The sequence below is a fragment of the Embiotoca jacksoni genome, unplaced genomic scaffold (assembly GCF_022577435.1).
Source record: "Embiotoca jacksoni isolate LCO1_2020_lvr unplaced genomic scaffold, fEmbJac1.0.p SCAF_125, whole genome shotgun sequence".
NCBI lineage: Eukaryota > Metazoa > Chordata > Actinopteri > Embiotocidae > Embiotoca > Embiotoca jacksoni.
This window is the reverse complement of record NW_027185258.1, coordinates 272,501-300,000: the sequence shown is the minus strand read 5'-3', so window position 1 is coordinate 300,000 and position 27,500 is coordinate 272,501. Positions and strand designations below refer to the sequence as shown.

Genomic DNA, 27,500 nt, shown 5'->3' with positions numbered 1-27,500 from the left:
CTACGAGAACGTCGTGCTAACCAGGTCAACACGTTAGCGTTAAAGCTACGAGAACATCATGGTAACCAGGTCAACACGTTAGCGTTAAAGCTACGAGAACATCATGGTAACCAGGTCAACACGTTAACGTTAAAGCTACGAGAACATCATGGTAACCAGGTCAACACGTTAGCGTTAAAGCTACGAGAACGTCGTCCTAACCAGGTCAACACGTTAGCGTTAAAGCTACGAGAACGTTGTAGTAACCAGGTCAACACGTTAGCGTTAAAGCTAGGAGAACGTCGTGGTAACCAGGTCAACACGTTAGCGTTAAAGCTACGAGAACGTCGTAATAACCAGGTCAACACGTTAGCGTTAAAGCTACGAGAACGTTGTAGTAACCAGGTCAACACGTTAGCGTTAAAGCTAGGAGAACGTCGTGGTAACCAGGTCAACACGTTAGCGTTAAAGCTTCGAGAACATCGTGGTAACCAGGTCAACACGTTAACGTTAAAGCTACGAGAACGTCGTAATAACCAGGTCAACACGTTAGCGTTAAAGCTACGAGAACGTCATAGTAACCAGGTCAACACATTAACGTTAAAGCTTCGAGAACGTCGTGCTAACCAGGTCAACACGTTAACGTTAAAGCTACGAGAACGTCGTAATAACCAGGTCAACACGTTAGCGTTAAAGCTACGAGAACGTTGTAGTAACCAGGTCAACACGTTAGCGTTAAAGCTAGGAGAACGTCGTGGTAACCAGGTCAACACGTTAGCGTTAAAGCTACGAGAACGTCGTAGTAACCAGGTCAACACGTTAGCGTTAAAGCTACGAGAACGTCGTAGTAACCAGGTCAACACGTTAACGTTAAAGCTTCGAGAACATCGTAATAACCAGGTCAACACATTAACGTTAAAGCTACGAGAACATCATGGTAACCAGGTCAACACGTTAGCGTTAAAGCTACGAGAACGTTGTAGTAACCAGGTCAACACGTTAACGTTAAAGCTTCGAGAACGTCGTGGTAACCAGGTCAACACCTTAGCGTTAAAGCTACGAGAACGTCATGGTAACCAGGTCAACACGTTAGCGTTAAAGCTATGAGAACGTCGTGGTAACCAGGTCAACACGTCAGCGTTAAAGCTTCGAGAACATCGTAGTAACCAGGTCAACACGTTAGCGTTAAAGCTACGAGAACGTCGTGGTAACCAGGTCAACACATTAACGTTAAAGCTTCGAGAACGTCGTGCTAACCAGGTCAACACGTTAGCGTTAAAGCTACGAGAACGTCGTAGTAACCAGGTCAACACGTTAGCGTTAAAGCTACGAGAACGTCGTAGTAACCAGGTCAACACGTTAACGTTAAAGCTACGAGAACGTTGTAGTAACCAGGTCAACACATTAACGTTAAAGCTACGAGAACGTCGTGCTAACCAGGTCAACACGTTAGCGTTAAAGCTACGAGAACGTCGTAGTAACCAGGTCAACACGTTAACGTTAAAGCTTCGAGAACGTCGTGGTAACCAGGTCAACACATTAACGTTCAAGCTACGAGAACGTCGTGGTAACCAGGTCAACACGTTAGCGTTAAAGCTACGAGAACGTCGTGGTAACCAGGTCAATACTTTAGCGTTAAAGCTAGGAGAACGTCGTGGTAACCAGGTCAACACGTTAGCGTTAAAGCTACGAGAACGTCGTAGTAACCAGGTCAACACGTTAACGTTAAAGCTACGAGAACGTCATGGTAACCAGGTCAACACGTTAGCGTTAAAGCTACGAGAACGTCGTAGTAACCAGGTCAACACGTTAACGTTAAAGCTTCGAGAACGTCGTGGTAACCAGGTCAACACGTTAGCGTTAAAGCTAGGAGAACGTCGTGGTAACCAGGTCAACACGTTAACGTTAAAGCTTCGAGAACGTCATAGTAACCAGGTCAACACGTTAGCGTTAAAGCTACGAGAACGTCGTAGTAACCAGGTCAACACGTTAGCGTTAAAGCTACGAGAACGTCGTAGTAACCAGGTCAACACGTTAACGTTAAAGCTACGAGAACGTCATGGTAACCAGGTCAACACGTTAGCGTTAAAGCTACGAGAACGTCGTAGTAACCAGGTCAACACGTTAACGTTAAAGCTTCGAGAACGTCGTGGTAACCAGGTCAACACGTTAGCGTTAAAGCTAGGAGAACGTCGTGGTAACCAGGTCAACACGTTAGCGTTAAAGCTAGGAGAACGTCGTGGTAACCAGGTCAACACGTTAGCGTTAAAGCTTCGAGAACGTCGTGGCCCCTCAGCAAGTCGGACTTTATTAGTTTCTATTGAAGATCCTCAGCTGGTTTCCTTCAGAGTCTATTTTCAGCAGCTGTTGGAGCTCAGCTGTCCTGTCAATCACCCCCCCACACACACACACACACCAAGCGCTGCCCCCCACAAAGGCCCCCAACGATCCTCCATCAGTTCAGTTCAGACTCAATCAGCTGATCTTCTAATAGCTGCAGTTTAAAGAGTTCAGATTCATTCTGACAGAAAATGTCAAACTCGTTTATTCAATTTAATGTTTCAGTGATTTAAACTGACGATCGACACAAAATAGAAAACACTGGTTCCTGTATAAACGATGTAGAACTGGTTCCTGTATAAACAGTGTAGAACTGGTTCCTGTATAAACGATGTAGAACTGGTTCCTGTATAAACGGTGTAGAACTGGTTCCTGTATAAACGATGTAGAACTGGTTTCTGTATAAACGGTGTAGAACTGGTTCCTGTATAAACAGCATAGAACTGGTTCCTGTATAAACGGCGTAGAACTGGTTCCTGTATAAACGGCGTAGAACTGGTTCCAGTATAAACGGCGTGGAACTGGTTCCTGTATAAACGGCGTAGAACTGGCTCCTGTATAAACGGCGTAGATCTGGTTCCTGTATAAACGGCGTAGATCTGGTTCCAGTATAAACGTAGCAGAACTGGTTCCAGTATAAACGGTGTAGAACTGGTTCCAGTATAAACGGTGTAGAACTGGTTCCAGTATAAACGGCGTGGAACTGGTTCCTGTATAAACGGCGTAGAACTGGGTCCTGTATAAACGGCGTAGAACTGGCTCCTGTATAAACGGCGTAGATCTGGTTCCTGTATAAACGGCGTAGATCTGGTTCCAGTATAAACGTTGCAGAACTGGTTCCAGTATAAACGGTGTAGAACTGGTTCCTGTATAAACGGTGTACAACTGGTTCCTGTATAAACGGTGTAGAACTGGTTCCTGTGTAAACGGTGTACAACTGGTTCCTGTATAAACGGTGTACAACTGGTTCCTGTGTAAACGGTGTAGAACTGGTTCCTGTGTAAACGGTGTAGAACTGGTTCCAGTATAAACGGTGTAGAACTGATCTAATCAGGTGTTCAAGGACCTCAAGAGGATAAACAAAAGCCTCGAAAATAAATCTTTAAAGGCCTTTAAAACTCCTCAAGGACCTCAACAAGACCTTGAACTGGTCTCAGGGACCTCCAGACCTCTAGAACCAGTTCCTGGAGATCTAGAACCTCTTCCAGACCTCTAGAACCTGTCGGACACATCCAACCTCTCTGTCCTCTACAATCCACTCAAACATCTTTAAAACGTTTTGAAGTACTTCTGAGATGTCTCCAACCAGCCGGAATCTTTGAGAACCTTCTGCAGGAAGTTCTCAGTTTAGAACCAGATTAAAAAAATAGTTTTTAAAAGAACAGATTTTCTGTTTTAGACTGAACTCACTGAGAGAAAGAGTTTGCACATTTTGAATTTAATTAATGAGGATTATTGTTTGAATAAATAAATAATCAAGAATAAAGTCAATTCTTAATTTTAAAATCATTTAATCCAGAAACTCTTGGGATTCATTAAATGTCTCGTTAAAATATCTTCACACAAAACCTGAGGACTAATCAGCAGGCGGCTCCTGCAGCTGCTCCACACCTGTGCCCCACACACACACTTGTGGTCCACACCTGCCGCCTCCATCCATCAGCATCACATGTCACTCAGAAACACATTAAAACACGTGCCTCCTTCATTTTGAACCTTCATCCCAACTCTTCCTCCAAACACACTTTAACACACACACACACACACACACACACACACACACTCCCGTCGTGCGTAAAGTTTGCGTAAAAGCTCTCCAACCACGGGCCACTCACCGATGGACACCAGCTTGATGTGCTCGCGCTCCAGGAACTCCAGCGCCACGGACACGTTCTCCAGCTTCATCTGCCTGAAGTTGGGTCTGGAGTGGTACTTCCGGTACATCTTCTTCTGGCTCAGCACCTCCAGCAGCCCGATGAGCTTCAGCCCGTCGCTCAGGTCCTTCTGCAGGTCCCCGATCCGCTTGTTAACCACCTTCAGGTGCTCGTTGCACCACCGGGTGAACGTGTTCTGCTGGATCTTTCCACGGCGCGTCCTCGGCCAGGTCCTTCTCGGTGGCCGGCATCTCCTCCTCCTCCTCGCCGGTGTCCGCGCCGCTCTGGAAGAACTGCGGCTCTAAGTAGCTGCTGCTGCTCATCATGGTGCTCCTCTTTTATAGAGCACAGAGCAAGAGGAGGAGAGGGAGGCAGACGGAGAGGAAGGCAGCGGGGCGGCGGGCAGTGCCAGGCCGGCGGGGAGGGAGGGACTCACGGCTGAAGTTTAAGAAAGACTGAAACATGCGGGGCGGCAGATCCAGAGTCCGTCAGTCCGTCCGTCTGGACGCTCATCGACTCCTGCTGCTTCCAATCTGAACCAATTCGGAGGAACAGTGAAGTTCGTTTCCTCCGGACGGACTCGGGTTCTGGTCCGGGGTGAGACGCGCTGGCGGCGGCCTAGAGAGATTCGGTGGAGCTGCAGGAGAACCGGCTCAGAGGTTTAAGAAGCTCCGCTGGACTCCCAGGAATGTTCCTGCCATGACCATAAACTACTGCAGCCGGGCATCCTCCAGTCCCGGGGAGATACCGGGGCCGATGCTCATTGGGCCGCGGCGGGGAAGGGGGGCGGGGCCACCCCCCCCCCCCTCTCAGGAACCCCCCTTCCCCCCAGCAGGACTGGGGCTCCGAGCCGCTGTGACACCTCCGAGTATTTTTAGAGCCTCCAAACCGGGGAGAAGCTCCGGGGGGGGGGCTTGTGCTCAGAAAGTGTCGTCATGAGCTGGCAGCCAATCAGATCACTGCGTCAGACATAAACAATCAGATAAAAAAATTATGATATCAAGCAGAAACCAAAAATGTATCAATGTTTTGGATTTTTTTTTTTAGCAATTATTTCAATTTTTTACTTTTAAATTCCATAATTTCACTTATTTTTTTTAGCAAATAATCAATAAAAATGAATATAATGAATACCATGGAGTCTGCAGGTAAAACATGCAGAATATATTTCACTTTATATTTATTCAGAAACTTTCACTCAATGTCTTGTTTATGTTGGAACACAAAAATAATTGTAATCATTGAATTATACCGATTTTTTGTGAAGCTGTTGGAATAAAATCATAAATTTTTATGATTAAACAAAGTTATCAGATGTGAGAAACTGTTTCTTAAACTACTGAATTATTAATAAATCACTTCAGTTTTTAAATAGTTTTAATAGTTTTATCTAATTTAAAACCAGCTCTGATAAAAGTGAAACATGACGGCAGCTCGATGAGGTCGAACGTGTTTACGGCTCTCAAACGCAGCCACATTCAGAGTTACTATAAAAACACGAGACAGAAACGATATCTTCATCCGCCGCTCAGCTGTCCGTCATCGGAGTAAAACAGCAGCTCACATCTGAAACGTAATTATAGAGACAAACTAAATTTAACGCGGTCGTGATGCTCTCAGAGGCTCCGACGGGTTAAAGACCTCCAGCGTGATTAATCAGAGTTACATTCATGACTTATTCAGCTCTGACAGTTCATATTTGATCTTCACTGGATGTTTGTACGGAGTTCCCGAAAGGCCCAAAAAATAGTCGTTCATTAGGAAAAAATTGCACAAAAAGCAATACGTTTAAAGAATAACTAATGTCTCGTGGCTTGTTGTTATAAATCAGTGTTGTTTGGACATAGAATGCTGCAACGCAACAAAACGTGTTCGAACTTACGACAAAACACATTTAACAGTAACATGAAGTTAGAAAACATCGTAGATGATGAAAAGTTGTGAAATGAGTGAACATACGATCAGAAAACGAGACTTAACAGCCGCTTGTCCACAACTATAATAATTACATTCACGTATCTAACTGTACAAAATTCAAACTAAATTATCAGATTCATAACTCTTTGTTTAAAATTATTTGTTCGTAGAGGATACAAAGATTCTTCATAACATAAAGCAAAGCAAAGCTTTAAAATATAGGATAAATATGTTGAAATGTAATAAACAGTAACATGACAATGAAATGTTACGAAACGTGTTGTATTGTAAGTAGCTTTGGATAAAAGAGTCAGATAAATGAAATGTAATGTAACATAGAAAAAAAAGGTCATAAAATCATATGAAACATGAAATAAAGTAAATGAAATCAAATTCTAATGTTTGGTGGACATTAAACTTCACGATAATCTGGCGCTCTTCATAATTCTTTGAACTGAAGTTTCCACGAACATTTTCAGTCTCGCAGCGTCACATCTGAAATGAAATAAATGTTTTATTAAAACATGGAGACGAGGAGAAACTACTTTTTATTGGTCAGTTCATGTACAAACATACAAACCGATGTTAACACAGAGCATAGGGTTACAGATCAAAGGTCAGAGGTCAGAGGTCAGAAGCAAAGAAACGAACAGCAGCCAGAAGACGACATCACGGTTTTACGTGTTTAAATCTGGACATCGAAGTAAAAGTTGGTACACGCGACAGAAACACAACTCTGATCTGAGTTGATCTTCAACTGAAACAGGAAATGATCTCAGTTTCATACCGAACAGGAAGTCCAGGATATTAGCCTAGCGTAGCACAACTACTGGAAGCAGGGGGAGCTCTTAGCCTAGCAGCAGATGCTAGTAAACAAATAGCTCCAGAACTAATGGCTGTTAAAAGAAAAAGTCTCTTCACGTGTGGAGGTTAGCAGTTCCCCTTCAACTCGATATAATTCTACGTTAAACCAACGTTTTGGTAAACTACATCTTAGCGACAAACAGCTAGCATACTGACATATACACCAACTGTAGCTACGATTAAATGAAAGATTAAACCTTTATGTACAGTTAGCCAGACAGGCTAGCAGTCTGTTCTCACCATTGGTCACGTTGAGAACATCAAACAGAACGTCTGTTTTTCACAACGAGCTTAAAGTCGCTATAAAAACATTGGGCTAACTTTTTTTTGGCTACTAGCTAGCACTTCCTCCAGTGTGGAATCCTTGTGCTAAGCTAAATATGCTTGATGTAACTGAGACTGATGACAGTTCATCCAGTTATCTACAATTATCTACTGTTATCTACAATTATCTACAGTTATCTACAGTTATCTACAATTATCTACAATTATCTACAGTTATCTACAGTTATCTACAATTATCTACAATTATCTACAGTTATCTACAGTTATCTACAGTTATCTACAGTTATCTACAGTTATCTACAATTATCTACAGTTATCTACAGTTATCTACAATTATCTACAGTTATCTACAGTTATCTACAATTATCTACAGTTATCTACAGTTATCTACAGTTATCTACAATTATCTACAATTATCTACAGTTATCTACAATTATCTACAGTTATCTACAGTTATCTACAATTAACTACAATTATCTACAGTTATCTACAATTAACTACAATTATCTACAGTTATCTACAATTATCTACAGTTATCTACAATTATCTACAGTTATCTACAATTATCTACTGTTATCTACAATTATCTACAATTATCTACTGTTATCTACAATTATCTACAGTTATCTACAATTATCTACAATTATCTACAATTATCTACAATTATCTACAGTTATCTACAATTATCTACAATTATCTACAGTTATCTACAATTATCTACAGTTATCTACAGTTATCTACAATTATCTACAATTATCTACAGTTATCTACAATTATCTACAGTTATCTACAGTTATCTACAATTAACTACAATTATCTACAGTTATCTACAGTTATCTACAATTATCTACAATTATCTACAGTTATCTACAATTATCTACAGTTATCTACAATTATCTACAGTTATCTACAATTATCTACAGTTATCTACAATTATCTACTGTTATCTACAATTATCTACAATTATCTACTGTTATCTACAATTATCTACAGTTATCTACAATTATCTACAATTATCTACAATTATCTACAATTATCTACAGTTATCTACAATTATCTACAATTATCTACAGTTATCTACAATTATCTACAGTTATCTACAGTTATCTACAATTATCTACAATTATCTACAGTTATCTACAATTATCTACAGTTATCTACAGTTATCTACAGTTATCTACAATTATCTACAGTTATCTACAGTTATCTACAATTATCTACAATTATCTACAATTATCTACAGTTATCTACAGTTATCTACAATTAACTACAATTATCTACAGTTATCTACAATTAACTACAATTATCTACAGTTATCTACAATTATCTACAGTTATCTACAATTATCTACAGTTATCTACAATTATCTACTGTTATCTACAATTATCTACAATTATCTACTGTTATCTACAATTATCTACAGTTATCTACAATTATCTACAATTATCTACAATTATCTACAGTTATCTACAGTTATCTACAATTATCTACAGTTATCTACAATTATCTACAGTTATCTACAATTATCTACTGTTATCTACAATTATCTACAATTATCTACTGTTATCTACAATTATCTACAGTTATCTACAATTATCTACAATTATCTACAGTTGTCTACCGTTATCTACAGTTATCTACAATTATCTACTGTTATCTACAATTATCTACAGTTATCTACAATTATCTACAGTTATCTACTGTTATCTACATTTATCTACAATTATCTTCGATTATCTTCAATTATCTACAATTATCTACAGTTATCTACAATTATCTACAATTATCTACATCAATCAAACAACACGTCACATTGGCCCATTTTTTACAATTAAGGTTTGCTTTCATTTAGCTAAGCTAAGCTAAAACTGCTAATGGCAGTTACAAACAAACGAGCAGTTAAACGATGTTTGTGCGACAGACAGATGAGTTCCACACTTCTTATTGACATTATTAGGTTTGCAGCTAAAAACAACAACAAAACATCTATTTTGGTTTTATGCTAACGACGTCGCCTTGCTTCCAGTCTTCGTGCTAAACTAGAACAGATGAAACTGATGTCATCAGAAACAACAGACGACGGGAAGATTTCAAACATCAAACGTTTCAAACTTTAAACTCCAGAAAAGCTAATAGAACAGTCAACGCTAGCTAACGGAAGAGTTGGACCACAGCGCTCATGCTAATGTTAGCGCTGTTCATGTTCAGGTTCATGTTCAGGTTCAGGTTCAGGTGCATGTTCAGGTTCAGGTTCAGGTTCATGTTCAGGTTCAGGTTCAGGTGCATGTTCAGGTTCAGGTTCAGGTGCATGTTCAGGTTCATGTTCAGGTTCAGGTTCAGGTGCATGTTCAGGTTCAGGTTCAGGTGCATGTTCAGGTTCAGGTTCAGGTTCGTGTTCATGTTCAGGTTCAGGTTCATGTTCATGTTCAGGTTCAGGTTCAGGTTCATGTTCAGGTTCATGGAGATAAAACATTTCAATCTATTCGTCTAATTTCATGCAAATTTTATACATTGCTAAATCTAAACATGCAACACCGACGGCTAGCTAACGGACTTCAGGTTTCTGACATCACAAAGGAGAAATCAGGATTTATTCATAAGTAAATTGTCCTTTAATTTTGTGTCTTTAACAACTAAAAGTCCAAATTAAATCATGTTTTCAAAGACATTTTTGGTTTGAAGAAACTTTATGTTCATGGAGAAAGTTTTCCAAACGTATCTTTACGGTTCCCAAGTAAAACTCTCCTACCACGTTATTTAAATTATAATTCTATAAACAGTTATAAAACTGTTCGAGGAAAATTTGTGAAGGTCTTTTAACAATAAGTCATTTCATCGGCGGCCTTTATTAACATTATTATTAACATTATTATTAACATTAAGTTCAGGTGGAAGATATTCGTAGGAAAACAAGCTGGTCGTTAAATCTTTGTTTTGCTTAAATGTTTCAGATGTGAAAGAAATTCGTACGGAACTTTTCAGGTTGTTTAACTTTTCTATTTAAACGTCTCTTAAAAAGCAAAGAATTTTTGTACGATGAATCAACAGTCTGCGTTTTATGACAGTTTCGTGTCAGAATTTGTGTTCATTGTTCATATGCAAAATTAAATGTCTTTTTTTTAACCCGGTGTTTCGTGACATTTAATCTTAAAATAAATTTTGCTGTAAACAAATAGAAAACTTTTATGTGCATGAAAATTATGCATTTAAAGATGGTAAGAATTGTATAAATCAACTGTACTGATAACGTTGGTTTCAGTACATTAATATAAATGTACTAAATAAATATAATTTGGAAGATATCAGTAAACCAATGATGACACTATTTCTACATCTGACAAAAGTGCTAAACAGTCGAATCAGCAGCATGAAAAATAACTTCCTTTAAAATAAACATCAACTACGACTCAAACTGGAGGAAAAATACAAACCGTTATTAAAGAGGAATAAAAAGAGAGAATCGGTAGTCGTACTGAGGAACAGCAGCATGCAGTGCTCACGAAGATTTTCTTATTTTACTGACATAATAAAAAAAAGCAGATAAACAGACTGATTATTGAGGCTGTACGTACCAACATTTAGATATTACAAACGTTTACAGGATCACACTGATGTTTCCTGCCGGATGAAAGATACAAGAAGTCAGGAATATAAAGCAAAGTCACGTGTTCAAGATTCATTGTGAGGAAAAACAAAGAACATATTTTGGAAGTCAAAGTTAGAAAAAAAAACAATAATTTACTGAATTAAAATTCAAAATTAGCATTAACTTTTAAAGTGAAAAATTATCTCTAACAACTGAAAAAATGTGACTTAGTAAGTAAGAGTATTGACTATTTATCCTTCTATATATGTAATTATAATTTTTTTTAAAAGTCCATTATTTCATCAAATCTGGCTATTTTGTATCTCATAGTTTACATGTCATTAACTTGAATCTTTTATTATTGTTATTTTCTTGGTTAAAATGATTTCCCATATATTACAAAGAAAATCTACAAAATAAGATTCCATGTGTTTCATAATAAAACATCTGACATGCAAAATCTATTAAAAGGTCTTAATGACACGTACAATATTTCACATCGATAATAATACAGGACTTCATGTATCTGATCATCGTCCTGTTCAATCACATTAATCAATAATTCTACGAGTGACTTCATTTAACGTCCTGCAGCTGTTAACAGCTCCGTTACTCTTCACTCGTTACGTCACCGATCACTTGGTTTTCAGCGTTTCAGATATTTTTTTCAGCAGGAGGCTTTTTGTTTCTTTGCAGTTCAATGGTGTCAGAGGTTGTAAATAAACTGGAATGTTTCTTATTAAGCTGTTCGTCCTTTTTCATGCATGAAGTTGAACTTAAACACTTGATTCCACCGTAAACAGGATCACAGTTATTCGAACTTCTGATTATTTGTTTTTATGATCATTTGGTCTCCAGTTAAATGTAAACATGAATCAAGATCCACTTAAAGATTTAAACGTGTCTACGTGCAAAACAAAGAGGGACAGAGAATTTAATCAAACTCAATAAAAAAAACATATAAAGCTACAAAAAAAAGTTAAAAAAAAGAGAACGTGTAAGAAAAATAACAAAAAAGAGATCTGAGACATATTTAAAAGTTTTGACCGACTCAAATAAACGCGTATCTTCTAACTTCTCTTTCTTTGGGTTTTAAGTTTTGATCGGTGCTGAATCCCCGCAGCTCCATTCGGACACGATTTATCCCCAGAACGTGAAACAGTTTCTCCTTTTCTTTTAATTTGTTAGTTCTAAAAGAAAAAGAAACATTTGTCGTAGTGTTCCACAAGGCTCTATTCTCAGTCCTCTTCTATTTACCAATTTAATAAATGATATCTCTGCAACAAAAAGGTTTTCTTAATCAGAATCAGGGCAGTTCTTTAAAGAAAACATCATTTCAGTGAGAAAACCTATTTAATGAAATGACGAAGTGATTCCTGAACACAATGAAGTCTTTGTTTCTATAAAATCACAACTAGTTTAAAAAAAATTAAAAAAAACACATTTTGTCTCTACAAACAAGTTTAATCGTAGATCAGTGGGGAAAATATTTGTTTCAATCCGAATGGGGCTGAAAAGGAGCTAAGTTATTATCAGTCTTTGGGTTACTAAACTTTTCTTAAGATCTTTACTTTTCCGCCTTCTGCTCACCTTTCACACCTAAAACAAAGTGTCATCTGCATAAAAAACATCTGAAGTTGACGTTTTGAGTTACATTTACTCAACTGTTTGACTTTACTCATCACATTTTCTACAACAAATACCACAATCGACATTCTGCTAAAGAACAACAACAACACATCTTTTTAAATCGAAAGCAACTCTGGAACAATCTGAGTTTAAACACAGTGAAATCAGTCGACACAAATAATCTCAGAAATGATTCATCTCCAACAAATGTCCTTCTGAAAGTGCTGCTTTGCTCAGTAGATGTTCACGCTACTCGTTTGGTACCATAAACACACAAATACAGACATTTTAAATTCCTCTATAAATGGACAAATAAAGCTTTTCATGCTAGAAACCAAACGTGCTAAACTACATCAGTCGGTTTGAGATGAACACACGATGGGACGATATTTCAGCGTGAAGCAGTCGATGTATTAAAAACACAAAACGATCCAATTTGATCTGCTTCTGTTTTCTTCATCATCTGAAACTCAGCGAGTGCAAAATACTTTTAATCCAGCAAGAAAAAATAAGGCAAAGAACTGTAGATCTGAAATTATATTTTGAAAAAAAGATTTGTATCTTTGTAAATTGAGATCATTTCTGTGAATGTTTTCAGACTAAGAAGTCTGAATTTTTATAATTCTCATGTTATTTTGAAACTAACGACCAATTTTTCACGTGATAAATGATATAAATCTGTTAGTTTCAGCTGATCAGCTGATTCTCAGACGCTCGCCATCATGACCCAGAAGTGTGACTCAGGCTTTCATTCACAAACGTCTTCACTCAACATAAATTTATATTTCTGATATTGACTGCAGTTTTACATAATAAAAATCTATATTCATATATTCTGAGGAAGCGTAGAGACACTGTTCTGTGTCCACGGCTCTTTACTGGATTTGCATGCTGCTGTGTTTTAAATATTAAAACCTGGTTTAATAAAACTAAATAGGTCAAACTTGGATTATAAAAATAAAAACTTTGATTGTTATTATTCAGCACTTTGAGATTTTAAACAAAGTTCAGTTGATCTGCAGAAAGTTATTTTTCTATTTCATATCAGTTAAAAAAAAATTATTCGACCTCACCAATGTAAAAAGTGTAAGAAAACAACAAAGTACATTTACTCAAATACTGTATGTTTTTAAGGTATTCTCTATTTTATGCTACTTTATGCTTTTACTACATTTCAGAAGGAAATATTGAACATTTTACTGCAGACTTATTGGAAAACGTTCATTACTTTGTTTAAATTTAACAATAAATATGATACAAAAATCAGCTCACTTTGATCAGCTACGACATCAAAATGCTACGCTTACGCAAAATGATGAGATACAATGATATATTACTTTATACTGCATTTTAAAAACCTTTAAATTCTTCTGGATATTTTCAAACTCTAGAAAACCTTCACTTCCCGTCAGACTCTTGGACCATGATGGTGTGATCAGTAAATCCGTGGCGTGACTTCCCTGCTGACCTGCAGGGGGAGTAGAGAGTCATTCGGATTGTTGGCGTTTCCCTCCGGCACTCACTGGCGTCCGTTCGGGTCGAGGCGATACGACAAGCAGACATCAGTACGGCGACATGGATGAGGGCGGCGCTGGATGGGTGACGGCAATCCCACAGTTCACCGTGAGGTCACTTCCTGTGCGGTCCCTCAGGCCCTGGTGAAGCTGGGGATGACCAGAACCACGATGGCTGCCACGGCGACCGCCGCCACCGCCAGGTTCCAGCCTTCAGTGTCACTCTGCTGAGAGACCACGAGTCAGTAAAGCTGATCTGTGACGCAGCGTTCACACATTCAGCGCTGCCATACGGATCAATATGTTCACATCAGGCTCCCAACTGAACTTATTGATCCACCCTCATATTTCTATAATAACTGAGGTGTTGTGTTAATAACTTGGACGCAGAAAACTCGAAGCACGATGATCCATCAAACTGGACAAACGGTCTCAGTAAGAATTAAGACAATAGAGATGCATTTACACATCACTTCCCCCTGGTGGAGGATGGAGGAATCCTCACAGCTGATTTACTTCAGATGTAAACTTTCTAACGACTTTACAAACATTTAAATTATGCAACTATAAATGATCAGAGTAAAGCTGGGACCTCTGGGGTCCTCTGGGATCTCCGGGGCCCTCCGAGATCTCCGGGGCCCTCTGGGGTCCTCTGGGATCTCCGGGGCCCTCCGGGATCTCCGGGGCCCTCCGAGATCTCCGGGGCCCTCTGGGGCCCTCCGGGATCTCCGGGGCCCTCTGGGATCTCCGGGGCCCTCTGGGGCCCTCTGGGATCTCCGGGGCCCTCTGGGATCTCCGGGGCCCTCCGGGGCCCTCTGGGATCTCCGGGGCCCTCTGGGGCCTCCGGGGAGTTGGCCACGCTGCCAGGTTGGTTCCAGAGATCAGGGAGGAGGTTCGGACTTCAACAACACTTTAACTGGATCATCAGAACAGGTTTTAAAACGATGTTCGCTCGTTTTTCAGCCACTCAGATGCTACAAGAAGCACAGCGTCGTAGAGAAAGAAGGGCGTGGCCATACCTGGTCCCCTCTAGGACGCCAGCTCCTCCCACCAGCACCAAATCAAGGCCACTATAACAATCATTCCTATGAAGGGGATGGAGAGAACAGGGGGCTCAGACGGACGAGTGCTCTGAGGAGAAGACAGAGGAGTGTCGGGGGGATGGAGAGAGGAGAAAATAAAATAATCAGAGTAATAAAGTCAGAAGGCGTGAGGGAGAGCAGCGAGCAGGCAGCCAATGAAACACCGGATTGAAAGAGGATGGACGGAGACAGAAGAGAGACGACAGGCCGGCAACTTCAACAGCCATCAAATCTACAGAGTTTGATGAGACGAAGGTGACGGAGGTGACGGAGGAAGCAGGATGTCCAGACATCCAACATTCAAAGACAAGATGGCCGCGGTCGAAGCTACAAACAGCCGCATCTTGTCAATTAAAGATGTCCACTGACACGCTGCAGGGGGTTGTGGGTAAAGGTTCAACTACAGGAAAACTACCACTATGGAGGACAGGAATGAAGTGGATGATTGGATGAAGAGGAGCCGAGGAGGGATCGAGTCACCGGCCAGTCCAACAAACGTCCGACGCTTGGAGACCAGAACGCTTCGGGACAACAAATTCCGTCGCTAGTTGTAAAACCAAAATCCAAATAGAGTCTCAGGTCAAGAAAAGCAAGTCCAACAAAACGCTTTGAAACCTTCGCCAAGTCTCAGGCAAACAAATTCCATCTCTGGTTTTAACTTCTTAAATACAATTCAAGTCCAAAGTCGAGACCAGCGAGTCTTCGAGTCACGTAGGAACGTCGGCGCCGAGTCAACGGTCCAGACGAGCTTTTAGCAAATTCTGTGTCTGGTTCTAACATCAAGATGGACGAGTCCAAAGGTCTTTGGTCGATCGCGTCAACTTGAAGAGTCAAAGAGGTTAAATCCAACTTAAATACGTATCGTTATTGAAACCAGGAACGTCTTCAGCCTGAAAGTTTGTCTCAAGTCTCAAGTCCATCCTGTCACCTGTCAATCAAACCCAGCAGGTCCTGGAAAGTCTTTGAAACCACATCAGGATCTGGTGCTAAAGTCCAAGTGGAGGTGCGAGTCGTTCAGGAGGTGTTCCCCACACGACCAGCCCTCAGCCAATCAGACAGAGCCTTTCAATAAACCTGATGTCTGAAGGCAGCACAGAGAAACAGACGAGATGACGACAACAAACCGTTCGAACCAGGAAGCAGAATGAACCGACGGGCCGACATGCACACAGCAGATGGACAGTCGTCATGGAGACCAAAACTCAGACCTCTGCTGTTAGAGCTTCTTAAACTGACCTGGAAATGTTTCATTCATTGAACCAACCAACAAGGATTCAGCCTGATCTGTCCTTTCCCCAACGATCTATCAGCTCTCCACTCGACCCCCGAGGCTTTGACCTTTGACCCCTCACCTTGGACTTCCTGCCCACCAGTTGGTGCAGCTCGGCCCTGCAGCGCTGCAGCTCCTCCTGGAGCGCTGCTCGCTCCCCCTGGCTGCCGTCGTAGAGACGCTGCAGGTCAACCAGCTCGTCCTTCAGACCGTCACACTGTCGGATAGACGGACACACTGAGTCCATCCCAGCCTCACCGCGGAGAGACAGACAAACTGAGTCCATCCCAGCCTCACCGCAGAGAGACAGACAAACTGAGTCCATCCCAGTCTCACCTCTCTCTGGACTTTCTGAGCCATCTCCTTCGCTTGTCTCAGTTGGACCTTCAGGACGCTGACGTCCTCCTGGACCAGAGACGAGGCCCCGCCTCCAGGTTCGGGTCCGGACTGGGAGAACGTGATGTACGAGTCCTTCTGCTGGTCGTGCTGCTCCCGCTCAGCGCCGCCCTCCGCTCTGACTGCCAGGTACACGTCGTCACACCTGATCACAGGAGACGGACAGGAGACGGACAGGAGACGGACAGGAGACTTCAGTGGCGAGGACAGGCTGACGGTTTGATTGACAGCTGCTGGGACCACTCACGTGTCTCGTTGCTGCTGCAGTTGCTCCACTTTGTTTCTCAGCTGTTTGTTGTCGGTGGTCAAAGTCCGACGATCGTCTGTCAGACAGATGATGTCATCCTGCAGCTGAGTGATGTCACCTGAGCACGGACCACACACATGATCTAAAGTTACTCGTGACAGTAACTAGTTACATTATTTAACGTTACTGGTTACAGTATTTAACGTTACTCATTACAGTAACTAGTTACATTATTTAACATTACTAGTTACAGTAACTAGTTACATTATTTAACGTTACTAGTTACAGTATTTAACATTACTAGTTACAGTAACTAGTTACAGTTTTTAACGTTACTAGTTGCAGTAACTAGTTACCGTGTGCCATGGCGCCGCAGCTCTTCATGCTCATCTCGGCTCTCAGGGTTGTGACCTCCAGCTCGTACTCGGCCGAGGTGGCGTGCAGCCTCTGTAGCTCCGCCCTCAGACGACACAGCTCCTCCTGCATGGAGGCGATGTCGTTCTCCCTCTCTCCTGCCGCCTCCTCAGCCGCCTGCTGCAACACCAGAACCTCCTCCTGAGCCGAGCGCAGCTCCTGCTGTACCTCCTCCAGCTCGCTCTCCTTCTCCTCCTCCAGACTGTCCATCTCCTCCTGGACCGAACGCAGCTGAGCTGCAGACATACGGGGGAGTCAGAGCGATAATGACGGTGATGATGATGATGATGATAATGAAGGTGATGATGATGATGAAAATGATGATGGTGATGATGATGGTGAGGGTAATGATGATGATGATGGTGGTGATGATGATGATGAAAATGATGATGGTGATGATGATGGTGAGGGTAATGATGATGATGATGGTGGTGATGATGATGATGAAAATGATGATGGTGATGATGATGATGGTGATCAAACTGAATGTTTTGACCTCTGACAGGAAACAGGAAGTGAACTTTGAACCTTGTAGTCTCTGGATCTGCCTGGTGAAGCTCTCAGCCTGGTGAGCGCTGGCCAGTCGCTCCTCATCCAGGAGACCTGAGAATAGACAGGAGAACCATGAGGAGGAGGAGGAGGAGGAGAAGGAGGAGGAGTCAGCTGACACTCACCCTGCAGCTCCATGACGTTGTCCTCGTGTCTCTGGGAAACCTCCTGCGTCTCCTCCACCTCCAGGAGCAGCTGTATCACCTGAGCTCTCAGCTCCTCCAGTTCCTCCTCTTCATCTTTCACTCCTCCTCCTGCCACCACTTGCTCCTCTTCCTCCTCCAACTTCTCCTCCGTCACCTCCTTCTCTTCCTCCTGCTGCCCCTTCTCTCCATCTCCCAGCGGCTCCGCCTTCTCCTCCAGAGACTCCCTCTCTTTGGCCGTCAGGGTGTCTGCCAGCATGATGGGCTTCTCCTCCTTCAGCTCGCACAGCTCGTCTTTGGAGAGAGAGGGTGGGGGTAGGGGTTGTGGGGGGGGGGGGGGTTACATGTTAAATATGTCACATTGAGTCATGCAGGTGTTTCAGAACAGGAGGAGGAACAGGAAGAGGAGCAAGAGGAGGAGGACGAGGACAAGGAGGAAGAAAAACTTTGCCCAAAACATTTTGGTTTTTCACTTGCGGAAGTCCTGAATATTGTTTTTATTAACGTTAATATTCATGTTCATAAATGAGCTCTGTAACGTTCTCCTCCTCTTCCTCTTCCTACTCTTGATCGTCCTCCTCCTCATCAGGCTTCACAGATTCAAAAGATTGTTATTCAGAAAATTAAACATTAAATATGAATTTAATCACAGATGAAAACAATTAGTTCATCGATCAGATCAATAATTAATATTGATCAAATCTTTTGATCCACCCTGAGTGTCGGATGTTTGATGAAGACGCTGATGAAGCTGCAGGTTTATGTTTCTGACAGCTCGCCTGCTCGATTGGTCGAAGCTGCTGGCAGGCAGCCAATCACAGTGAGGCAGTGACAGCAGCATCACAGTGACATCATCATCCTGCTCTTCCTCCTGTCATCACTCGAGCACATACTCCTTTTCATCAGGGGTCTACCATCATCATCATCCTCTTCCTCCTGACATTAAACACACACACACACACACACACACACACACACACACACACACAGACAAACAACACTGAGGAGGGAACATGCAGCACTTCCTCCAGCCCTTTCACAATAAAAGCCTTCCACTCACTTTTCCTGGAAACATCAACAGAGTTTTAAAAGTTTAAAAGAATAAAAGATACAACTACCTATGGGTCTCTGGAGGGCTTTTATTGTGACACAGGAAGTGTCGAGTGTGAGGTGTGTCACTGATCACACTCTTCTTCACCACTCCTTCATCACTCACTCCTCTTCATCACTCCTTCATCACTCACTCCTCTTTATCACTCCTTCATCACTCACACTCCTCTTCATCACACACCACTGACCAGACGGGTCGAGGACCTCCTCGATGACAGGAGGCAGACGGAGTCCGTCCATGATGTCAGCTGATGGAGGGGGCGGAGCTTCAGCTGCAGAGAGGTCGATGGAGGATCAGAGCTCCACGCAGAGGAGTGGAGGATACGATGGAGCCACAGAAGACTCCTCACGCTCCGGACAGAAGGAGGCACTGTAGCATCTTCATCATCCTGGAGGGAGAGAGGAGGAGAAGGAGGAGGAGGATAAGAGGGTGGAGGAGGAGGGGGAGAGGGAGGTGGTATGTGAAAACTGCGACACGACTACAACTGCATCATCACAGATACAAATTCTACACAGAAGATCGATCAAACACAGAAACACAACCAGCTGATACACGTCTGACCTGCAACACGTCAACAACACATCTGACCTGCAACACGTCAACAACACGTCTGACCTGCAACACATCAACAACACGTGACTTGCAACACGTCAACAACACGTCTGACCTGCAACACGTTAACAACACATCTGACCTGCAACATGTCAACAACACGTCAACAACACATCTGACCTGCAACATGTCAACAACACATCAACAACACGTCTGACCTGCAACACGTCAACAACACGTCAACAACACATCTGACCTGCAACACGTCAACAACACATCAACAACACATCTGACCTGCAACACGTCAACAACACGTCAACAACACACCTGACCTGCAACATGTCAACAACACGTCAACACGTCTGACCTGCAACACGTCAACAACACGTCTGACCTGCAACACGTCAACAACACGTCAACAACACATCTGACCTGCAACATGTCAACAACACGTCAACATGTCTGACCTGCAACACGTCAACAACATGTCAACAACACGTCTGACCTGCAGCATGTCAACAACACGTCAACAACACGTCTGACCTGCAACACGTCAACAACACGTCAATAACACGTCTGACCTGCAACACGTCAACAACACGTCAACAACACATCTGAAATGCAACACGTCAACAACACGTCAACAACACATCTGACCTGCAACACGTCAACAACACGTCAACAACACATCTGACCTGCAACATGTCAACAACACGTCAACATGTCTAACCTGCAACACGTCAACAACACGTCAACAACACATCTGACCTGCAACATGCCAACAACACGTCAACACGTCTGACCTGCAACACATCGACAACACATCAACAACACGTCTGACATGCAACATGTCAACATGTCAACACGTCTGACCTGCAACACATCAACAACACGTCAACACATCTGACCTGCAACACATCAACAACACGTCAACAACACATATGACCTGCAACATATCAACAACACGTAAACATGTCTGACCTGCAACATGTCAACAACATGTCAACACATCTGACCTGCAACACGTCAACAACACATCAACAACACATCTGACCCGCAACACGTCAACAACACATCAACAACATGTCTGACTTGCAACACGTCAACAACACATCTGACCTGCAACATGTCAACAACACATCTGACCTGTAACACGTCAACAACATGTCAACAACACATCTGACCTGCAACACGTCAACAACACGTCCAACACGTCTGACCTGTAACATGTCAACAACATGTCAACAACACGTCAACACGTCTGACTTGCAACATGTCAACAACATGTCAACAACACATCTGACCTGCAACATGTCAACAACATGTCAACACGTCTGACCTGCAACACGTCAACAACACATCTGACCTGCAACATGTCAACAACACGTCAACACGTCTGACCTGTAACAGGTCAACGTGTCAACATGTCTGACTTGCAACACGTCAACAACACATCAACACATCTGACCTGCAACATGTCAACAACATGTCTGACTTGCAACACGTCAACAACACATCAACAACACGCCTGACCTGCAGCTGCACTACTTCTATAATGCACCAGATCAGACTGAACCAACCACAGACTGTTTATACCTGAACAACAACAACAAAAACAACACAGAACCAACAGGAAGACCCTCATCTTCATCAAAGAAGAAGTTTAGGGACTGAGTTAGTGGACGAGTTAATGGACAAGTTAGCGGACGAGTTAGTGGATGAGTTAGTGGATGCGTTAATCATCGAGTTAGTGGACAAGTTAGTGGATAAGTTAGTGGACAAGTTAGTGGATAAGTTAGTGGATAAGTTAGGACATGAGTTAGTGGATGAGTTAATCATCGAGTTAGTGGATGAGTTAATGGATACGTGGATGCGTTATTGAATGAGTTAGTAGACAAGTTAGTGGATTCGTTTATTGACGAGTTACTGGACAAGTTAGTGGATTAGTTAGTGTACGAGTTAGTGGGTGATCAAGTTAGTGGATTAGTGGACGAGTTAGTTGATGAGTTAGTGTATGAGTTAGTGGTGGAGTTAATCATTTAGTTAGTGGACAAGTTTTATTTTTTGGAGCCAGTATTGACCATATTTGGATGTTTTGGGGACCTATCAATCAAACAGCCCCGTCCCCAATCATATCGGTGTTTGAGTTCTAATATGTAACAAATTATTTCCAGAAGGACCAGAACAGTGATCAGAACAAGGGACTTTATCTAACAGCACCATGATGTTTTTTGAATGGGAGTCTATGGAGACGGCCCCTAGTGGTCCTCAGTGGTACTACAGATGGAGTGTATGGAGACAGCCCCTAGTGGTCCTCGGTGGTACTACAGATGGAGTCTATGGAGACAGCCTCTAGTGGTCCTCAGTGGTACTACAGATGGAGTCTATGGAGACAGCCTCTAGTGGTCCTCAGTGGTACTACAGATGGAGTCTTTGGAGACAGCCCCTAGTGGTCCTCGGTGGTACTACAGATGGAGTCTATGGAGACGGCCCCTAGTGGTCCTCGGTGGTACTACAGATGGAGTCTTTGGAGACAGCCCCTAGTGGTCCTCGGTGGTACTACAGATGGAGTCTATGGAGACAGCCCCTAGTGGTCCTCAGAGGTACTACAGATGGAGTCTATGGAGACAGCCCCTAGTGGTCCTCAGAGGTACTACACTTTACAGACCTGGAAACTACGAATAACTTTACTACAGTTTATGGTTTATAAACTCATATTCCCTTAAAAATTACAGCAGTATTTCCAGGAGACATGTGACATCATTAAACATGTTTATGTTTACAGTTTTACCTCCAAACAAACAAACAGACTTTGGAACATGTTCTGGTAAATGATCAATTAGACCTCATGGTTTAATTTATTATTATCAGGTTATCATCCTCCTCATTCTAAATATTACAGTGATGTCAACTCATTACTGCATCACAGACTGTTTACCTCTTCGTGATATTCATATTAAACACAGTCCAGGTTGCTTTTCTTGTCCTGCAGCTGAAACATCTGTTCAATAACTCGACATGTTTGAGTCTCAAAGGTCCGACAGTCAATCAGAGTCTTGCTGCTACAACATGATCAATAAAATGTTGTACTGCCTCTTTAAGCAGAATCAGCTGCAGATATTCTTCATGGTGTCTGTTCCCTCTGAGTGACCTTCCTCCGGTCTCATATCCATCCCTCTCCTCTGTCCCTGCAGCAGACACGGATCAGAACCAGCACCTACCTGATGCAGTGTTCTGGTTCTGAGAGCGGTGCACCTCCTCCTCCTCCTCCTCTTCCTCCTTCTGTTTTCCTATATTTCCTCCTCAGCATCAGCTCCTCTCTCAGCGTGATGCAGAGCGACGTCACTACATGCTACAGACAGACAGCCACGGTGTGAAAACCCAACGAGCACGCATGACGTCATTCATTAACCCCTTCACGGCTCCGAGACGCCGGTACTGCTGCACCGCTGCAGAGAGACAAGGAGACAGAGAGACAAGGAGACAAGGAGACAGAGAGACAAGGAGACAAGGAGACAGAGACACAAGGAGACAGAGAGACAAGGAGACACTCCATCAGGGACAGGATTTTATATACATATATATACAGTGGGTACGGAAAGTATTCAGACTCCTTTAAATGTTTCACTCTTTGTTTCATTGCAGCCATTTGCTAAAATCAAAAAAGTTCATTTTATTTCTCATTAATGTACACTCAGCACCCCATGTTGACAGAAAAAAACAGAAATGTAGAAATTTGTGCAAATTTATTAAAAAAGAAAAACTGAAATATCACATGGTCATAAGTATTCAGACCCTTTGCTGTGACACTCATATTTAACTCACATGCTGTCCATTTCTTCTGATCCTCCTTGAGATGGTTCTACTCCTTCATTGGAGTCCAGCTGTGTTTAATTAAACTGATTGGACTTGATTAGGAAAGGCACACACCTGTCTATATAAGACCTTACAGCTCACAGTGCATGTCAGAGCAAATGAGAATCATGAGGTCGAAGGAACTGTCCAAGGAGCTCAGAGACAGAATTGTGGCAAGACACAGATCTGGCCAAGGTTACAAAATAATTTCTGCAGCACTCAAGGTTCCTAAGAGCACAGTGGCCTCCATAATCCTTAAATGGAAGAAGTTTGGGACGACCAGAACTCTTCCTAGACCTGGCCGTCCAGCCAAACTGAGCAATCGTGGGAGAAGAGCCTTGGTGAGAGAGGTAAAGAAGAACCCAAAGATCACTGTGGCTGAGCTCCAGAGATGCAGTAGGGAGATGGGAGAAAGTTCCACAAAGTCAACTATCACTGCAGCCCTCCACCAGTCGGGGCTTTATGGCAGAGTGGCCCGACGGAAGCCTCTCCTCAGTGCAAGACATATGAAAGCCCGCATAGAGTTTGACAAAAAACACATGAAGGACTCCCAGACTATGAGAAATAAGATTCTCTGGTCTGATGAGACCAAGATTGAACTTTTTGGCGTTAATTCTAAGCGGTATGTGTGGAGAAAACCAGGCACTGCTCATCACCTGCCCAATACAATCCCAACAGTGAAACACGGTGGTGGCAGCATCATGCTATGGGGGTGTTTTTCAGCTGCAGGGACAGGACGACCGGTTGCAATTGAAGGAAAGATGAATGCGGCCAAGTACAGAGATATCCTGGAAGAAAGCCTCTTCCAGAGTGCTCTGGACCTCAGACTGGGCCGAAGGTTCACCTTCCAACAAGACAATGACCCGAAGCACACAGCTAAAATAACAAAGGAGTGGCTTCGGAACAACTCTGTGACCATTCTTGACTGGCCCAGCCAGAGCCCTGACCTAAACCCAATTGAGCATCTCTGGAGAGACCTGAAAATGGCTGTCCACCAACGTTCACCATCCAACCTGACGGAACTGGAGAGGATCTGCAAGGAAGAATGGCAGAGGATCCCCAAATCCAGGTGTGAAAAGCTTGTTGCATCATTCCCAAGAAGACTCATGGCTGTACGAGCTCAAAAGGGTGCTTCTACTCAATACTGAGCAAAGGGTCTGAATACTTATGACCATGTGATATTTCAGGTTTTCTTTTTTCATAAATTTGCACAAATTTCTACATTTCTGTTTTTTTCTGTCAAGATGGGGTGCTGAGTGTACATTAATGAGAAATAAAATGAACTTTTTTGATTTTAGCAAATGGCTGCAATGAAACAAAGAGTGAAAAATTTAAAGGGGTCTGAATACTTTCCGTACCCACTGTATATGTGTGTGTGTGTGTGTGTGTGTGTGTGTGTGTATATGTATATGTATGTATATAGATAGATAGGTACTTTAGTAATCCCAAAAGGTGAAATTGTGTGTATATGTATGTATTAAATGATGAAGCTAAGTTAACGTTTCCCTGCAGGTGTGATTTAACACCAGGTAACACTGGATCATCAATCCCCCCCCACCCCCCTCCCCCCCTCCCCTGCTGGTAAAACTGGAGCTGCAGCAGACTCTCCACCTCTCTCACTCTTGAGTGGTTGCTAGGCAACACCAATCCGGGCTGGATAACATTAAAGGCCATATGAGGAGAGAAGGAGAAGTGCCAACAGATCACGTGTTCGGTTACAGAGGAGACATTAACAAGAGGCAGGTCCTGGTCCTGATCCTGGTCCTGATCCTGGTGCTGATCCTGATCCTGATCCTGGTCCTGGTGCTGATCCTGATCCTGATCCTGGTCCTGATCCTGGTCCTGATCCTGGTCCTGGTCCTGGTCCTGGTGCTGATCCTGGTCCTGGTCCTGGTGCTGATCCTGGTCCTGGTCCTGGTCCTGATCCTGGTCCTGGTCCTGGTGCTGATCCTGGTCCTGGTCCTGGTGCTGATCCTGGTCCTGGTCCTGGTCCTGATCCTGATCCTGGTCCTGGTGCTGATCCTGGTCCTGGTCCTGGTGCTGATCCTGGTCCTGGTCCTGATCCTGGTGTCTTAAATACTCCATCAAGTTCATCGTTCTTCCTCCTCAGTGATTAAACACATCTGACCTGGTTTCTCCTGCAGTGGTGAGCAGCTCATCAATAACACATGGCTAACACAGGAGGAGGAGGAAGAGGAAGAGGAGGAGGAGGAGGAGGAGCTGGTGATCACAGAGACCTGGAGGACAGATGTTATCAGTGTCTCCACCGGGACATTCGAGTACTCTGCATATTCTGAGTCTTTATTTATTATTATTTCATGATTCTAAATCAGCATCAATCAATCAATCAATCAATCAATCAATCAATCAATCAATCAATCAATAATGAAAACACACACCTGCTCTCAGTTTAAGGACAAACAAACACAATAAATAAACAATAAAAACTTCATGAATTATATTGTAATATGAAATGAATTCTCGACCTCTGATATATTTTTATGACATTAACCTGAAAGTTGAATAAAAATGAAACCCTGCAGTGAAGATGTAAGATTGTGTAATAATTTATACATAGAAAATTATGTATTATTATTTATCATTTTAATAAAACAACATATAAACACAAACAGTTTCAGGCAGTTTTTCCAGACTTCAGCTGCAACTAATAATTATTGATTCTTATAAAATAACTGATTATTTAGTCTGAAAACGTTTTTTATTCTCCGGGCGGTGTTTCCGGTTCGTGTCGAATCTGCGGACGCGGAGCAGTTTGATGTAAATCCAGCGTGTGTGTGTGTGACGGTTGATGTGTGTGTGACCGCAGAAGTCCACGTGCGGCTCTGAACAGGTGAGATAGCCGCAGTTTACCGGAACTCACTTAGCACGACATGCTAACGTTAGCTTCCCTGCAGCAGGTTAAAATGACGGAGTGCTGCCTCACAGTTAGCATGACATGCTAACGTGGAGCGGGTTAACGTGGAGCGGGTTAACGTGGAGCGGGTTAACTATTGGTTATCGGTTAGCATTTAAACTAACTGTTTGTTTGTCGTGTTTTTGACGCTTCCTGTAACGTTCACTAACTCTGACGTCACAGCGTCGCTTACGTAACGCGGTCCTGTTCGGCTCGCTCGGACAAGGTTAGGTTAGGTTAGCGGAAACTTCTGAGGTTTCGTGTGAATAAACTTCATTCATCGATTCAATACAAGAACAGAAACGTACCTGCGGACAGGTGCGGGTCTCCGCTGCAGGTCGGCGGGGTTCAGGTCGATGTCAGGCGGCTTTAAAAACACAGAACAGCCGCTTCTTCACAACCAGCGCAGGTCAGTTTCATTAAAATGAATGACGACATAGTCCGTGTGGGGCCGCTGGGGGCGCTGTGGTGCGCAGGTATGAAAGCCCGGAGTGATTAATATTGAATACATTTGAACTAAAGACGTTATGGAAGGAATAAATATGAGATTTTAAAAGTGTAAATCTTATAAATAGAACATAGAAATAACATTAATATCGAACTTCAACTTATAATTATTAAATGTTATTTTTATATTAGTTTTTTCAACATTTTCCAGAAGTCTGTTTTCATTCGGGCGACATCAACAAAATAAAATATCTCAATATTTTCTACCAAACACCTCGTTAACAGTCGGAGTTCAAACTAAACAATCTTTGATCAATAATCATCATTAATGTTGATGTAATAACGTAATGATTGTCATATAATGTAATAACGGATCATTCTGTATCCCTCCGAACCGTCTGGTTCTGTCGCAGGTCGTCGGCCGGCGGACATGTTGGTGCTGCGGTGCATTGTGGGTGATCTGCACGGAGGAGGACTCCTGAGACGTCTGCAGAGGACATTTGTGTCCCCGTCGTGTCGTCCCTATGCTCGT

At 42.6% G+C, this 27,500-nt stretch overlaps 3 protein-coding genes across 13 annotated transcripts in view; 1 reads left to right on the top strand and 2 right to left on the bottom strand.

Moving 5' to 3' along the window:
* LOC138195798 (filamin-C-like) overlaps positions 1–4,912 on the bottom strand; it is a 43,371-nt gene extending 38,459 nt beyond the window's left edge. The window contains 2 exon segments of the mRNA XM_069145481.1: positions 4,155–4,402; positions 4,404–4,912. Of these exon segments, the coding sequence (XP_069001582.1) occupies positions 4,155–4,402; positions 4,404–4,519 (364 nt within the window). The 5' untranslated portion in view covers positions 4,520–4,912.
* A 1,727-nt stretch (positions 4,913–6,639) lies between these two features.
* Positions 6,640–26,916, bottom strand: LOC138195796 (coiled-coil domain-containing protein 136-like). Of its 10 annotated transcripts, none has more exons than XM_069145467.1 (12): positions 26,830–26,915; positions 25,219–25,844; positions 22,974–23,201; positions 19,388–19,588; positions 18,072–18,383; positions 17,926–18,000; positions 17,340–17,633; positions 16,984–17,101; positions 16,677–16,881; positions 16,423–16,557; positions 15,008–15,119; positions 14,127–14,215 (listed from the first exon to the last, which is right to left on the bottom strand). In XM_069145467.1, exons 4-11 carry the CDS (start codon positions 19,437–19,439, stop codon positions 15,018–15,020), a joined length of 1,293 nt encoding a protein of 430 aa, XP_069001568.1. In that variant the 5' UTR covers positions 19,440–19,588; positions 22,974–23,201; positions 25,219–25,844; positions 26,830–26,915; the 3' UTR covers positions 14,127–14,215; positions 15,008–15,017. The 10 variants fall into 10 exon arrangements, with proteins under 10 accessions (XP_069001574.1, XP_069001575.1, XP_069001577.1 ...); XM_069145471.1 differs by having other exon boundaries at positions 14,127–14,212; XM_069145468.1 differs by having other exon boundaries at positions 25,228–25,844.
* sco2 (synthesis of cytochrome C oxidase 2) overlaps positions 26,400–27,500 on the top strand; it is a 2,117-nt gene continuing 1,016 nt past the window's right edge. The window contains exons 1-2 of one of the 2 annotated variants that reach the window (XM_069145478.1): positions 26,400–26,458; positions 27,382–27,500. The exon at positions 27,382–27,500 is cut by the window's right edge and continues 1,016 nt beyond it. In XM_069145478.1, the coding sequence (XP_069001579.1) occupies positions 27,399–27,500 (102 nt within the window). In that variant the 5' untranslated portion in view covers positions 26,400–26,458; positions 27,382–27,398. Of the gene's footprint in view, positions 26,459–26,846; positions 26,931–27,381 lie in introns of those variants that run through there. The other variant, XM_069145479.1, reaches the window with a different exon arrangement.